The sequence below is a fragment of the Carassius gibelio genome, chromosome B5 (genome assembly GCF_023724105.1).
Source record: "Carassius gibelio isolate Cgi1373 ecotype wild population from Czech Republic chromosome B5, carGib1.2-hapl.c, whole genome shotgun sequence".
In the NCBI taxonomy this organism is placed as follows: Eukaryota; Metazoa; Chordata; class Actinopteri; order Cypriniformes; family Cyprinidae; genus Carassius; species Carassius gibelio.
The window spans coordinates 9,475,706-9,491,996 of NC_068400.1; the positions used below are offsets into that span (position 1 = coordinate 9,475,706).

Here is a 16,291-nt window from a genome sequence, read left to right on the forward strand (position 1 = left end):
CTGGGAAACATAAAAAGGTTTGTATGCAATTTAAACTGGGTCATGATTGAATCTAGCAGGAAATGCTCTTTCATAGTTAGACACCACACAGCGTTCAGGTCAGTCAGACAGTCATGATGCTAAATAGACTGATGAAAGATGCTCTGAGAAGCAGCTCTTTTGTCCTCACATATGTAGAAATATCGAGAAAGAGGAAAACACAAGTCAAGCGAGTGTGAGGAGAGTGAGAGTTCGTTTCTAGTGACTACTGGAGTCTAACTGTGTCACAGGCGATGGGTTTGTGCTCTTTCACTCTTCCTGGAGTGAGAAGCACAATATCACCTACAGCAATTAAAAAAAGCTCAACTGTATTCAGTGTCAATATAAAATTAAATCCCTATTTTTAGTGCATTAGTGCAAATGATTATGAAGAATGTATGTTTTTCTCCACTTGTAAAACCGTTTTGGTTAGTGTTAACCGATACTCGGCTAATTATTCACTGTTTTATGTGGCTGTTTTATGTCAAATGCTGTACTAGTTAACTATTCATGATCCATTTAATTCCAGATGGATCAAATATTAGTGTTTTTCCATGCTGAACATTGATTTTCTCTTTAAAACACATCCTATTATGGGAGTAAAATGAATTGTGTGTTGATTTGAATGCATACAGCTGCCTATTTGGATGCATTTGTATAAGTTCCACTTTCTGCTATATATATATATATATATATATATATATATATATATATATCAGATCAAGTATTGAAAGCACAACATGCTTGAGTTTGAAATGTTAAATCTATAGATTTATTTTTGTGTTTGTGGTCATGCTGATAGGTAATCTGATTCTCACACCTGTGGTTGCTCATGTAACTGGTTAACGTATAGATCAGTCTGAACAGGAAGTGACCTGTGCTGGTGCTGGAAGCTGATTGGCTGCTCTGTCCAGACTGATAGACCTTATCTGGGTTGGCACCAGCTTCCCCTCCCCTGCTGTCCTCCTGTGTGTCTTTGTTCCCTTCATTGGTCTGAACTGTCCTCAAGACTGACCGCTGACCAGTGTTGTGCAAATGATGGCGTCACTGATTGTTACTTCCTCTGGTTTTAAAATACGACTCTGAGCCGCTGTGTGTGTGAGAAAGAGAAACATCTATTAAGATCTTCTAATATGCATTAGTGATCTAGAGATCAGTCAAGTAGTTATAAATGCATCTTTACAGCCTTTTTCTGTTTACAGCAGCTTTACTGAAATATAAAGATGTATCAACATATCTAAAAATGAATAGTCTGAATATTACAAAATCATTTGCAAGTCTTGTTTTTTAGCCTGAATATAAAAATAATAATAATAATTATATTACAAAATAATTAGCAAATGTCTTGATTTTGTAACCAGAATATTTCAAAATTAATTTAATATTACAAAATATTTTGCAAGTGTCTTGTGTTTTAGCCAGAATATTACATAATCATTTAATATTAAAAAATAAATCGCAAGTGTCTTGTTTTTAGCCAGAATATTACATAATCATTTAATATTAGAAAATTTGCAAGTCTTGTTTTCTTAGCTGGAATATATAACAAATATTTTAATATTACAAAATAATTTGCAAGTGTCTTGATTTTTTTAGTCAGAATATTACAAAATCATTTAATGTTACAAAATAATTTGCAAGTGTGTTGTTTTTTACCCTGTATATTAAAAAAAAAAATCCTGAATATTACGGAACAAGTATCTTTCAAGTGAGCTGTTACTTTGTTAAGTGATCACATGCACTATTTTCTCCTGCTGGGAACACAAAACAAGTAAGACGCACATTAAAGATCACTTTTTTCATGCAAAACCCGCTCAGACAACCCACACTGAGATGAGTTTTGTTCTCTCAGATTCATTAAATCATTCATCTGCACTCACTAGTGTGCACGTCTCCAAATATGGTCATAGAAGGAACCGGCCAATAGCAGCCGCTCTAGCAGACGTGTCATGATGAGGTCACACATGACAGCCATCATTCTGACTTTAAACTGAAGATATTGTGACTGAAACTCTCAGAGATCCTGCTGTTGACTAACTCTGTGTGTGTGTGTGTGTGTGTGTGTGTGTGTGTGTGTGTGTGTGTGTGTGTTTCCTCTCACTGGAGGATATGATGTAACATAATGTGATTAATAATTTGGTCTGATTTGTTTGATAAGTCATTCAAAGAACATTTTGAATTCCAAATTAATTTCAACGTTATCTGCCATTTCTTTGTAACTTTTGTGAAAATTACTAACACATTCTGAGTGAAAAGTGTTTCAAAGTGAATCCTACATCATACATTTCTTTCAATGTAAAGATCAATATAATGCTCCAATGAAGGTTAAAAATACTTATTTTTTCAATAAAATGAATGCAATATATTTTTGTTTGATAATATTATTATTATTATTATTTAATGATTTGAAATTTTAGGGGATTTAATAACACTAAGTTATATTTATGAAATAGTGGTGATCCATTTTTAACCTCTCCCTTACTATTTAAGTACCAACCTGAAAATTTAATTTCCAAATTAAACAGCACATACTTAAAGGGTTAAATCATCCAAAAATGAGCATTCTGTCATTAATTACTCAGCCTCGTTTCATTCCAAACCCGTTAGACCTTCCTTCATCCTCAGAACACAAATGAAGATGTTTTTCTCTCAATGCAACTGTCCAGAAACACAGTAAGGACATCGATAAAATCAGTGTAACTTTACGAATCTACGAGAATACTTTTTGTGTGCAAGGAAAACAAAAATAACTAATGTTACACAGGGCTGGGCGATATGGCAAAACAATTATCACAATATGATTTTTCATATCAGTTGATATCGATAATTATTGTGATACATTTTACATTTTTAATTCTTTCAAGTTTACATGTTTGCTGAATCCAGACAGTCAAATGTGATTTCAAACTACTGTTTATTGTCAGAACACTTTGTGTTTTTGAATTCTTTACACTTTTACAGTCATTTTTTTTTTTACAAAATAAATATCTTCATTAAAAAATCTTATCTTCTGCATGTTGTAATGAGTGATATTGTCTCAAATCTTGACGCAGGTTTGTGTGAAGCAGGATGATGTTTATCTTCAGCACAGTTTGCAGTGCAGGCTGCAATAATGACAAAATAGCTATTTATTTTTGTCTCAGAAATGCACATTTTAAATGTATGTTCATTATCAAAACAGTACCATCTGTAAAAATTGTAAAATCCTTGAATTGAATTATGTCTGGCTGTTTGAGTTTTATATAGGTTATGTAAAATTCTTAGACAGTTAAAGCCTTAAAACCATGGTAAAAATCTATCTGTATGGTTTCTAGGAATTTGTTTGAAAAACAGTAGTGTACATACATTTACTATTAATGCACAACACATGAAAAAAAAAATACTGTATATTCCTTAATGTATACCTACATTAATAACATAATAAAATTCTATATGAATATCCCACATTTCTGCCTCAGTACCATGGTGCATAGTTTTACTACAGTATATCCATGGTACAAGCTATCTGACCGAAGAAGCGAACTCAGTAATACACAAATCATGAGTAATTAAATGTGATGTGTTCTTATTCTTGGCTCATATGCTTGTCTGTGCAAAGTATGATTTATTAATAATGTGTTTGGTCTTAATGCATAAGCCGTGTTAAGCATTTTCCTGATACGGTTTTTTTTGGGAGGAAAATGGTTAAAGCATAATTAAATACAATGTGTTCTTATTCTGGACTCATCTGCTTGTCTGTACATTGTATACTTTACTATTTATTAGTGCTGTCAATCAATTAAAATAATATATTAATTGCATGTTTGTTTTCATGAAATTAATCGTGATTAATCCCACTTATCATTTAAGTTTTAAAATATACTTTTATATTGCAATAATTTCACGTTCAATCTTCAAATTAATGTACAAACAACGACAGTATATTTTAATATTTGTTTAATGGCATTTTTCTTTTCTTTTTTATGACAGAAGGCCATTATCACTGATACCAACACAAGTGATGTCTCTATGAAATAGTTTTCCCCCTAATATTTAAAGCTGCGGTCTGTAACTTTTTCTGGTTAAAAATAATCCGAAATCAATATTTGAGCAAGAACATAAGCAGCCAGTGTTCAAACCTACGGTCTTACTTTAGCCCGATTCACATAATGTTTTCTAATTGAGTGGCTCGGCTAGGTATTCGCGGGAAATTCGAGCATGCTGCCGCGTCATTACATCACGTCTGAAACATGAAGAAGTTGTCCGGCGGTGGAGGATCATTTATCGCCTTATTTATTCGCTTTTTGGGTTAAAAGAATTTCTTAATATGAAATTCAAATGGTATGATATTTTGATATTAGACTGTACAGAAATTGAAATCTATGCTAATACACACTATACTCATAGTAATGATGTTGTTAAAATTCTTAATTTGAAAATAAAGTATAACAATAATAATAATTTGCAGGGTTTGATGTGATATGAGCTAACCAATCTTTAGATTTAATCACCATTGGTAGCGTGATTTATTGTAATGCGTTTTTCCTCAGTTGGTCAGAACAAACGTGGCAGACTTGTTTCTTACTTTTTCAGATGACAATATCTGGTGGAAATTCTTATTTGGGTCATATATTTCAAGACTTTGGCTAGAATCTGTGATTCAGAAGTACAGTAAATATCCACACACACACACACTCCTAAAAACATCCATGCCGAAGCACAACCCACACAAGAAGATAATACCACAAAAAACTGCAATTGCAGGACTTCAAACAGAGATGGCGACAAAGAGGCAAAACTTACAGCTTTAAGTTTATTATAATGAGAAATGCATAAAAATACTCATTTTAAATTCGATATGAAATATGTATTTTCCAAAATATTTAACTCCAAAACTGCAGGAAAATCTAAATCTAAACAAGTTGTGTTCCAAATTTTAAGTTGATATCACAAAAAAGTCAGATTTTGTTTGTGCGCAGTACCAAAAGGTTTCATTAGATAAAATGTATTCCCATTAATTTTCAATATAGTCATTTTAGACCACAAAGAGTACATGTGTGACTTTTTTTTATAAAGTTAGTGTTACTTTTTGAATATGTCTATTTTATAAATAAATATATATGTCTGTGTGTGTGTATAATGTATGTATTTTGTATAGCAAGTGCCAAAACCATCAGAAATGACTGAACAGCAATGAGGGTTTAATATTTAGACACGTGTGAAGGTTTGGTAGTCTTTGTACAGTAGAAAGTGAGTCGTGTTTTTAATCAGGTCAGTCTGAGCTAGACGAGACTCAACGGTTGATCTTGAAACAGGAAGCTGATGTGGATCTGAGCCTCAAATCTCTTTCATTTGATTATCAATCAAGCTTACAAACTCAACTTTGTTTTTTTAACTCATTTTAGTGTATCAAGAGGATTTTCATGCTTGAGCTAGTTTCAGTTAGCTTTTGAATGATAAAAAACAAGTTCTAGTAGCTTGTTACTATGTGCACACAAATTAAACAGAAGAAATGAAGAGCATGCATGCTTTCAATTAATTGTATTTAAGCCAGAATTCAGTCTGCTTAATTAGGATTTTGTACTATATGTGAGCTTTATGTAAATGGTTTTCGGTTGGAGGCTGACTTGCTGGTTTTGAACTGGATCTTTTACTGAGTGGGTGTGTTTTTGCACCATGTTTTAGGGCGTAGACTCGGGTGCAAACCCGAAACACTTTGAAGTGCACAAATACAGCCTACACAGTGAGCCGCTGTTATGTATCTGTGGTTAAACCCAACAGAACTCAAAACTGAGGAGGGGAGACGAGATCACCTGCTTTCGCGCCCAAATCTAAACGAGATCTTAAAATACAAAAGTGTTTCTAATATAAGAACCTTCATTAATTCTATAAATAAGTTTTCTAGTTTTCTACTAAAGCATCTGCTTTAGTGTTTTAAAGAACCCAAAACATTGATTCGAAGTATCTGTAATGATTATGTTTTTTAATTCATTCATTCCTGTTTGCATTAATTCAGTCTGTCATTTCTCTTGAGAGCACTGACGTTATTTCTGTCTTGTGTTCTAATGAGAAGTTGTACTTTCACTCATAAGTTTCATTTACTACATTTTAAGTCACTTTCTCTTCTTCATTTGTATATGAGCCTCATCATAACTCACGGACATGAGATCAGTTCTGAGGCGGGTGCAACAGCATATAAAACAGCTTGTGTGTTTGTTTGTTGTAAGTACACTGGCATTAGGGACACTTAATATAAAGTGGGACCTTAAAATGTATTTAAAATATACATCCAAATGTTGAAACATATTCATATACATTTTTTGAACTCAAACTTCCATCTATGTAAATGAGCTGTGAAATCATTAGGCACATTAGTAAGATCACTCTTCGAAACGCAATGTCTGATTCAGCTTTGCGTGTCAGTTCATAATGACCTTGATCAAACGTGGTGATATGGCAGTGATGCAGGACTGTGACTGGCCGTGTGTCAAAGCCATACAGATCCCATCACTTACAGAACTACTATGATTCATTCACCGGGGTTCATGCCTCATGTTACGCAGGTGACATTCAAAATGACATTTAGTCCTTTCTCAGACTGTTCTCTGTCTCAAACATGTAACATTTAAAGCTCCAGTTAGAATTTTGACTCCGTTTAAACAAACCTCTTCCTGTCTGCTGCTAGTGTCACTCGTACAGTGATGTTTGTTTACTACAGTCACACTAGATTAGATATGAAATATCACTCAAACGCTAAAATGATGTTTTCCAGTCTCTTGTCAAATGGTCTGCTTGTGTTTTCTCGGTGTGATATTATGTGATCTAATGCAGTAACATTCCAACATTTGAGACTTAAGTGTGTGTGTGTGTTTAACATCATGTAACATCAAGAAATGTACCATGAAAATGCTTCTGGTAAGAAGTTTGTGAGTGCAGCGTTTCTCAGACAGCGTGAAACGACTGAGATGACTGTGAAGACTCATTTGTGAGTCAGTAACTGTTGTTTGCTCGTGTGAAGGAGGTGATGTTTCCCTCTGAAACGTGACAGAGGAGGAGATCTGAAGTGTTTTTCTCAAACATGGAAAAATCAGGCCCACCCGCCACGCATCCCACATCCATATCGAAAAAAGAAACTTTCAAAAAGCTCAGATTCGTTGCAGTAGCAGTATTTATGATGCAAATGATGAACAGTGACACTTTGTTGCATTAGATGACAATTTCCTACAGAAACAACAATGCATACAAGCCTTATTATTCATTAGCACTCAGGTCCCATCTGTTTGCACCTTCACCAAATCTTGGTGGATATCACAGTAATAAATAAGTATACTGTCACTTATCTGATTTTTTCAGTTGGACCTGCCAAAATAAATGCCTTAATAAAAGATAATTCTGTTTATATATATATATATATATATATATATATATATATATATATATATATATATATATATATATATATATATATATATATATATATATATATAGACACACACACACATTTCAATCTAAATATTTGAAAAACTAAGAAATTATGCATAAGGTATTACTCATTCCTTGTCAATAATCGAAATGTTAAACACGTTTAAAAATTGCATGGAAAGGGAGGAAATCTGAACTTGTCAGTATTCTTTGAAAAGGTCTGTATAATGAGAGTAAATGTTTAATTATTCAGATCTATTTAATCTTGTTCACTACATTTACTCCATTCATGAGGAGTATTTCAGCCATTTATCAGCTTTAACCCTCGCTGTACTGAAAGTCCTTTACTTGATTTGATTTTCCTTTTCCATGTCAAGTCTCAAAATGCTCTAAATCTTGAATTCAGTATTTTGAAAAGTTGATAAAACCATTGAATCCAATATTTGGTATTAATACAGCATAAGTAATTTTTCAACATTAGACAGGGGTCAGTGGGGTGTTTAGATCACTAACCTTGGCTGCTAGTAAACCCTATTAATGAATCTCTTTAACAGACTCTTGAATGTTTCTCAAGTCAGAGTCAGTATGAGGAGCGACAGCGTCCTCTCATGGTGTCCTCTCACAATTACACACGCTCTCCAATACCTTTTAAATATTTGACAGTAACACAAGCATAAGGTTTGAATAGTTCTGCTTCCAAACACTAGAATATGGAAATAAGGTTTACTGTAACTTCTGATCACACAACAAAAAATAAAGAGATGTTCTTCATCAGTTTTCATCGGAAAATGTCTAAAGATTCATTCAGACTTGAAAAGCAAATTGACAAGTCTTGTTTACTGAGAAATGTATTAAAATTAAGTGTTTATGATTACAATGAGAACAAATATCTGCCAGTGGGGTTGGTTCACAGATATTGTTTTTTCTTTTTCTGCACAAGCTCACTTTTGTTCAGTTTCTCAGAAATCAACTCATATCATTGTTTTTCTTTCACAAGTAATATATTTTGATCTAGGGATGTTTAGACATTTGTGTCATGAAAAACAAACAGAAATAGATGTCTTCCGCAGGGAACATATTCATTTCTGCAGTGCGAGCAACATTTAATTAAATGAAGTCTCTGATTTAATATTTTAAAAATGCCTTCATTTGTGGAAGGGTGAAAACCCTACTGACCATACAACAACAAAAACAGGCTGAGCAGAAACAAAACGCTCTTTTATTCATGTTTAAATCATTTACATGGAATAATCACATCAATCATTTATTCATAATCAAACCATTATCGATCCAAATTCTCAAAAAGTGTAAATCAAAAGAGAAAATCATAAGACATTAAATGAAATAGCAGAAGCCCAGTCACTGAACAGCTGGTTTGATTGATGAAGCGCTGTTCTTATGTTTTAACAGCCGTGTCTCTGGATCTGTAGATGACTCCTCTGCTCTTCAGCTCTCGCACCACACCTGAGACACACAACACAACATCAAGCTCCGAAAATACACCACATCCTTCACTTACAGTCATGATCAGACACTAACCTGGAGGTAACCGACCCGTTACCGTCACTGCATACACGCCTGGCTTGAAGTTACCTGAGAAAATAAATAAGTAAATGAATAAGGTGGGCAAAGAAACTCCAGCTGACTGCTTCTGAACACCTCGCAGGTGAAGTGCACTCAAACACTCACCGATTCTTTGCCATTTTGCAACCCAACTGTCCTCAGAGCTCATCATAGCAATGACTCTATAATGAAGACACATCAGAGCTCAAATGAAATCCAACATCAATGCATGTGTTTTTTAAATAAATACTTGACTCAAAATTAATATTCCACGAGTTCTGACACACCTAACTTTGAGAACCAGTGTAATTCTCATCCTAAACGCTATGTAATGGTGCTTTTTACGTGTGAAGAACAGCTCTGTCAAGTATTTCTGTTTTTGTTAGAAAGGGAGCGAGCCATATAGGTCTCATGTCGAGTCTATTATGATCTGAGGGATTTCTCTTTTTAACTACACACCCATCAAAAGAAGAGCTTGTGCATTCATAGACCATCTCTCGATTGCCCTTCATCTGCAGGTATGATTCACAGTTATCACATCCGTCGTACTCGAACTGATCAATGGTCTGAAACCAGAGGAGATGAGAGATCATATCAGTCACACAGATTCCCAAGTATTTACCTAACAAATATTTACCACAGTAAACTATGTTAGTTTTATAAGGTTGTAACTGTAATGCCTGCATCTTAAAATATGATGTACACTGACTGTATATATGTTAGAAATAGAATGATGTTTTGATGTGTGTGTCTGTGTTATTGAAGCATTGTTATATTCATAACAAGGTATTTCAATGTCCGAAAACATTATCGTGATACGATAGAGAAATACTGTCTATAGAGCTTTTTGCCAAATTAACATTGTGCTATATTTGTCTGCTCTAAGTATCGAAATATGGTAACGATGAATGCATCTGTTTTGGTTAAAAACGTCGTTTACCTTGACAAGAGAGCACAGCAGACACGCTCTCAAATGACGCAGATCTTTCGGGACAGTCTCCAGAGACATTCCTGTTGCTTTGATACAATATACTTGAAAATAAACACCAAAAAAACAACAATATGTGATAAGAAACACTGAATGTTTCGATGATCTGTTAGCGTAAGCCAGAAGCCAGAACCGCACACTGGGCGCAGCTTAATGACGTCACTTATACGCGCCGCTCGTCCGTGATATGAAAAAAAATAAACATTTGTTATTTATTTTATTTAACACATAACTGTTAGTTTATTTAAATTCTGTCGTTAAATTGCATTAAGATTATTAATCTGTAGGAATTGTGGTTTGTGACTAGTGAGCTCCATTACCTACTACATCCCTACAGAACAAATCACAAAATAAGAGTTTCATAATGGAATGATCGAAATAACAGAAACACGGAGCCTATTAATTCCATAATTCCCCCCCCCCCCCCCCGCCTTAATATTCCATGACAGTTAAACATATTTTTAAAACTAAATTTTAGAGAGTGAATGTAAATGAACTGTGCAAAATAAGAGTTTCGTAATGAAATGGAAATTATGTAATGAATAAAACCCAAAGCCTAATAATTCTATAATGTTTTTTTGAATACTCCATGACGTTTCAAAATTGACGTTTTTAAATTGAGAGCTGAGAGGTCGCGTGAGCATCATTCTGATGCGGTTTGAATGTGCTCTATATGTGTACGCGCATAACGGTTCCAGTAACGGCTGCAGTAGACGATGGTAAATACAAAGACACGTAAAAACACATTAATTAATCAATTTCATTAACAAAGATTAATAGATTTTGATGATATACATGTATTGTGTTGTATTATGATCACAACTTTTATCATTATTGAATATTTCTAACGATCTGTTCAATTTAACTACGAATTAATTACTTGTTAAAAAAAAGTAATAATTGTTTTTGAATGTTTATATTGACTTTAAGTGATGTTTATGTCATTTCCATCATCTGCAGGTCATTAAATGGTTGATGATTTGATTTGTTCATGATGGATGTGGAGTTAGACAGGTCTCTTCTCAGAGTCCATGTAAACTACAATAACTTTCCGGCTAAGTTGTGGCGTTTGATAAACGATCCCCAAAATGACTCGGTCTTCTGGAGCCCCAATGGAGAGAGCGTGATGGTGGACCAGCAGCGGTTCGAGGACGAGCTGCTGTCACCGGTCAAACAAGACGCTAAACTGTTCAAGACCTCCAACTTCACCAGCTTCATCCGCCAGCTCAACCTCTACGGCTTCCGGAAGGTTTACGACCGGTCCTTCAAGGACAGGCGACGAAACCTGCACCACTTCCACAGTCCCTTCTTCAAACAGGGTCAGCCAGAGCTTCTGGTCCACATGAAGAGGCTGACCATCAGTAACAAGGCCAAGATGCAGGCCGGAGAGGAGGTGACCTGTCGCCCCCCGCGCCGAAACCATCAGCAGTCTCAACACAACACTACTGATGCAAAGAGAGGCCAGTTTAACTCTCATATGCTAGATTGAACATAGTGCATGCATATAACAACTGTCCTAAAAAAGACACGTGTACGTCAAATGTACATCAATGAGATTTGTGCAGTACAGCAGATGCTTATATAAAATAATACAGACACCAGTCTTCACTCAAATCATACGTCTTAGGTAGATGAGATTAAATGATCCAAACATATAATGCAGTGCAAGCCAACGATGATTGAGAGGTGAAGAAATAAACGTTCCTCAAAAGCATGATCATTATTTGATAGGCTACTCACTGATTATTTTTCTATAAATGAATAATTAAGTAAAGCTCAGCTGCTTCAGTTCAGTAAGTGTTCATCTGGAAATATTACAGACAGTTTCAAAGTATTATGATGTTAACTTTATAAAATCAGTTAAAGATTTCACATCATGACATGTGCGTGAGGCTGTTTAGGGAAATATGTCCAAAACTTCATAAAAATATTAATTTGTCAAAACAACCAATGAGATGAGTATTATATGTGACCCTGGAGCACCCAAGTCTCTGGGGTATATTTGTAGCAACAGCCCAAAAAATACATTGTATGTATCAAAATGATAGATTTTTCTTTTATGACAAAATTCCTTAGTATATTAAATAATGATCATGTTCCATGAAGATATTTTGTAAGTTTCCTACTGTAAAAAGAAAAATAATTTTGGATTAGTAATATACATTGCTAAGGACTTGATTTGGACAACTTTAAAGGTGATTTTCTCGATATTTATTTATTTTCATATATTTTTTTACACCCTCAGATTCCAGATTTTCAAATAGATGTATCTCGTGCCAAATATTGTCCTCATAACAAGCATCAATGGAAATATTATTTATTCAGCTTTCGGATGATGTATAAATCACAATTTTATAAAATTGATTAGTTTTGTGCTCCAGGATCACAATTGTCTATTTAAATGTCAGTCTTTAGTGAAAATGATTTAGTACGTTTATAATTCAAAAGGATTTAATTGGGTCTGAAGACAATTGATATAGCGAACACTTAGGTTTTATTATTAATAGTTATTTTTATCTGGGGTTGTTGTTGTTTTTTCTCCATGAGACACAAAAAGAGCTTTTAAGTCAATTCCCTCTTTTTTAATACACGTCAGGTTCAGCAATTTTGCTTGGTCTATTCTAAAAATCAGGATTTGACCCTGGCCCTCATGCACACTTCTAGACTGTCTTTGGAAGACAGAACGTCACCTAAAAAAACAGGCTTTTTTTGTAGCTTTTTAAATCTTTTAATGATCTATAAACTTCTCAAAAGCTCATTTATACTTGCTTCTCAGGTTTTGCAGAGCCAAATCAGCACTTTGGTTCTGTGTCCCATCATCAGCAGATGGGGTCGGACCGAAGCCCAATCCCTCCGCGCTCCTGGATCGTTCCTTACAGTGATGTGCCTCCCTTCTACTCTAACAAAGGCATCCCTGTTTCTGTCATCCGCCTGAATCCGTACAACACTCCTCACAGGATCCAGTCCGGCCCTGGTCCTCTGTTTCCACAGGAGCCTAAATATATTCCTCATCAGCTGTCCTATCCTCCTGGATTTTACTCGCCAGGTACTGATTTACTTTGTCCTTCAGGGCATTAGATAAATTTGTTAAATAAAGCCTTTGTTACAAATGTTGCAAATAGTGTTTTTAGTGTATTACAGTATTTTCCACAGGAAAAGGACTCACTTTGAGAAGAGATCTCTACAGTGTGCTCAGATTTGTAGAGATACAGCAACATCCTCCTAATTTCAGGAGAGACTTCTGAGACAGACTGTTATTGTTGCCTTTCTTCTTGCTTATGAAGGTTTTGTTCAACATTTGTTTATTTGTCTTGCTCTCAGTAGTCTGTCAGTGTTGCACTGCTGGTTTTATTGAAGCAGATCAAGCAGGTGCAGATCAAACAGCTCTACCATATTCACATTATGCTTATTACCAGGTGAGAAACATCACACAGTTCAGATGTTGCATGTGCTTTTTATGAATGAATCCCACAAACCTGAACACATGTATGTGTGTGTGTATATAGATAGATAGATAGATAGATAGATAGATAGATAGATAGATTACAAAAAGTTATAAAAGAGGAACAAAGCAAACCAAGGAGCTTATTATATACAGGTGCTTCTCGGTAAATTAGAATGTCATGAAAAAGTTCATTTATTTCAGTAATTCAACTCAAATTGTGAAACTTGTGTATTAAATCAATTCAGTGCACACAGACTGAAGTAGTTTAAGTCTTTGGTTCTTTTAATTGTGATGATTTTGGCTCACATTTGGCTAACCCACCAATTCATGATCTCAACAAATTAGAATACTTGATAAAACCAATAAAAACAATTTTTTGTTGGCCTTCTGGAAAGTATGTTCATTTACTGTACATGTACTCAATACTTGGTAGAGGCTTCTTTTGCTTTAATTACTGTCTCAGTTCAGCGTGGCATGGAGGTGATCAGTTTGTGACTCTGCTGAGGTGGTCTGGAAGCACAGGTTTCTTTGACAGTGGTCTTCAGCTCATCTGTATTGTTTGGTCTCTTGTTTCTCATCTTCCTCTTGACAATAGCTCATAGATTCTCTCTGGAGTTCAGGTCTGGTGAGTTTGCTGGCCAGTCAAGCACACCAACACCATGCTCATTTAACCAACTTTTGGTTCCTTTGGCAGTGTGGACAGGTGCCAAATCCTGCTGGAAAATGAAATCAGCTTCTTCTAAAAGCTGGTCAGCAGTAAGAAGCATGAAGTGCTTCAAAATTTCTTGGTAAACGGTTGCAGTGACTTTGGTTTTCAAAAAACACAATGGACCAACACCAGCAGATGACATTGATCCCAAATCATCACAGACTGTGGAAACTTAACACTGGACTTCAAGATACTTGGGCTATGAGCTTCTCCATCCTTCCTCCAGACTCTAGGACCTTGGTTTGTGAAATACAAACTTGCTCTCATCTGAAAAGAGGACTTTGGGCCACTGGGCAACAGTCCAGTTCTTCTTCTCTTAGCCCAGGTAAGACGCCTCTGACGTTGTCTGTGGTTCAGTAAATCTCTCGACACGTTTCTGTGTGGTGCTCTTGATGCCTTGACCCCAGCCTCAGTCCATTCCTTGTGAAGCTCACTCAAATTCTTGAATCATTTTGCTTGACAGTCCTCATAAGGCTGTGGTTCTCTCAGATTGTTGTGCATCTTTTTCTTCCACACTTTTCCTTCCACTCAACTTTCTGTTAACATGCTTGGATACAGCACTCTGTGAACAGCCAGCTTCTTTGGCAATGAATGTTTGTGGCTTACTCTCCTTGTGAAGGGTGTCAATGATTGTCTTCTGGACAACTGTCAGATCAGCCGTCTTCCCCATGATTGTGTAGCCTAGTGAACCAAACTGATAGACCCTATTGAAGGCTCAGGAAACCTTTGCAGGTGTTTTGAGTTGATTAGTTGATTGGCATGTCACCATATTCTAATTTGTTGAGATGTACCTGTATATATATATATATATATATATATATATATATATATATATATATATATATATATATATATATATATACACAAAAAGCTCAATATATATAAATTCAAAAGACAAAATAAAAATTATTTTTACTCTGTTGCCTTATTTCTGTGGAATATGTAGATATTTTATAATACAACAACAAGTCAAGTCACCTTTATTTATACGGCACTTTTAACAAAATACATTGCTTCAAAGCAAATGAACAACATTAATTAAGAAAACAGTGTAATATCACTTTAAAGATATTATTCTCATTACTCTAGCAAAACTATTCAGTGAGCCACCATCCCAACAGCATCCAAACAGCAAACTGGCCTGCACACCTTACACCTGAGTCTCAGCGGGGCGACGTGAACCTCGACAGGGTGTTCCAGATGGTGGATGAGTTCCAGGACTTGCCAAACGTCCACGTAGTCCGAGTGGGCTCCCCTGTGAACGGCCAGCACACCTCCAGCCCGTCTCTCTATACTCTACCTGCTGCCTCTAAACCTGAACCTGCCAGTCCTCAGACTGTGAGAGACCAGCGTCCCAGTGTGGGAGCTCAGTACATCAAACTGGAGTCTGAGGGACATGATGCTGAGAAGCAAGGAGCCAGCCAACTCAAAGAAGATGACTCAGCATCCCTGGAGACCTCAGAAAAGGTCAAAAGACGCTGGTATCGTCTTAGTTGTTCTATAAGTGTATGTTGTTTTACCGTACCAAAAAATACAGTATCACAAACTATAAAGACTACTTAAATTAAAACGCTATAACTCTGTAATACTCTGTAATCAGGCTTCTACAGATCAGAAAGGGAGTCAGGAAAGCTTTATATACTGACAGCAGAGCAAGACTCTACAGCTATTCTAGGTAGGACAGTTTCAGATTATATCACACCCTTGAATGAGGATTTTGCATAATTATTCAACTTTTTATGACTTTATGGTTGTTATGATCCACAGATGACTGACAGGATTCATCAGCATATGCAGACGACAAGCATCACAAAGCTATTAATTATCAACTTAAGTATTATTATTAATTATATAATTTATTTACAGCATTTTAAAAATGGTGAAACTTTTGAAGATTTGAAGAAGTGTTAAGTTAATATTGCTTGCTGTTTATTTTTATTTTATTTTAGTTGTTTTCTCACAGAGTTTCTGACTTTAATGGTATTTATGCTAAATATACACACTTTAAATATCTACAGTGAATGTGATATTATTTTATCTTATATATTTTTATATTATTGATCTTATATCCTATATATTTCAGTATTCATAAGCATCAGTATATATATATTTTAAATGTAGCACAAGAGTGAAAGTCAGATTTTAATAGCATTGAATGAACAGATTT

General features: G+C 35.1%; 2 protein-coding genes across 2 annotated transcripts; one reads left to right on the forward strand and one right to left on the reverse strand.

The window, feature by feature from the left end:
- Nucleotides 1-8,616: 8,616 nt before the first annotated feature.
- On the reverse strand, nucleotides 8,617-10,136 carry LOC127957817 (transcription elongation factor SPT4). Its single transcript, XM_052556502.1, has 5 exons — nucleotides 9,923-10,136; nucleotides 9,442-9,548; nucleotides 9,109-9,164; nucleotides 8,959-9,012; nucleotides 8,617-8,883 (listed from the first exon to the last, which is right to left on the reverse strand). Exons 1-5 carry the CDS (start codon nucleotides 9,989-9,991, stop codon nucleotides 8,816-8,818), a joined length of 354 nt encoding a protein of 117 aa, XP_052412462.1. The 5' UTR covers nucleotides 9,992-10,136; the 3' UTR covers nucleotides 8,617-8,815.
- An 828-nt stretch (nucleotides 10,137-10,964) lies between these two features.
- On the forward strand, nucleotides 10,965-15,918 carry hsf5 (heat shock transcription factor family member 5). Its single transcript, XM_052556270.1, has 5 exons — nucleotides 10,965-11,434; nucleotides 11,951-11,966; nucleotides 12,767-13,016; nucleotides 13,295-13,386; nucleotides 15,214-15,918. Exons 1-5 carry the CDS (start codon nucleotides 10,965-10,967, stop codon nucleotides 15,685-15,687), a joined length of 1,302 nt encoding a protein of 433 aa, XP_052412230.1. The 3' UTR covers nucleotides 15,688-15,918.
- Nucleotides 15,919-16,291: the final 373 nt, after the last annotated feature.

Excerpts from the sequence above, each read along its gene's own strand:
- LOC127957817 (XM_052556502.1), bottom strand. The coding sequence starts at position 9,991 with ATGTCTCTGGAGACTGTCCCGAAAGATCTGCGTCATTTGAGAGCGTGT. Across the intron at positions 9,013-9,108 it reads TGCAAAATGGCAAAGAATCG|GTAACTTCAAGCCAGGCGTG; the intron begins GTGAGTGTTTGA and ends TTATTTTCTCAG. Across the intron at positions 8,884-8,958 it reads AACGGGTCGGTTACCTCCAG|GTGTGGTGCGAGAGCTGAAG; the intron begins GTTAGTGTCTGA and ends TGTGTGTCTCAG.
- hsf5 (XM_052556270.1), top strand. The coding sequence starts at position 10,965 with ATGGATGTGGAGTTAGACAGGTCTCTTCTCAGAGTCCATGTAAACTAC. Across the intron at positions 13,017-13,294 it reads TCCTGGATTTTACTCGCCAG|TCTGTCAGTGTTGCACTGCT; the intron begins GTACTGATTTAC and ends TGCTCTCAGTAG. Across the intron at positions 13,387-15,213 it reads CACATTATGCTTATTACCAG|CAAAACTATTCAGTGAGCCA; the intron begins GTGAGAAACATC and ends TCATTACTCTAG.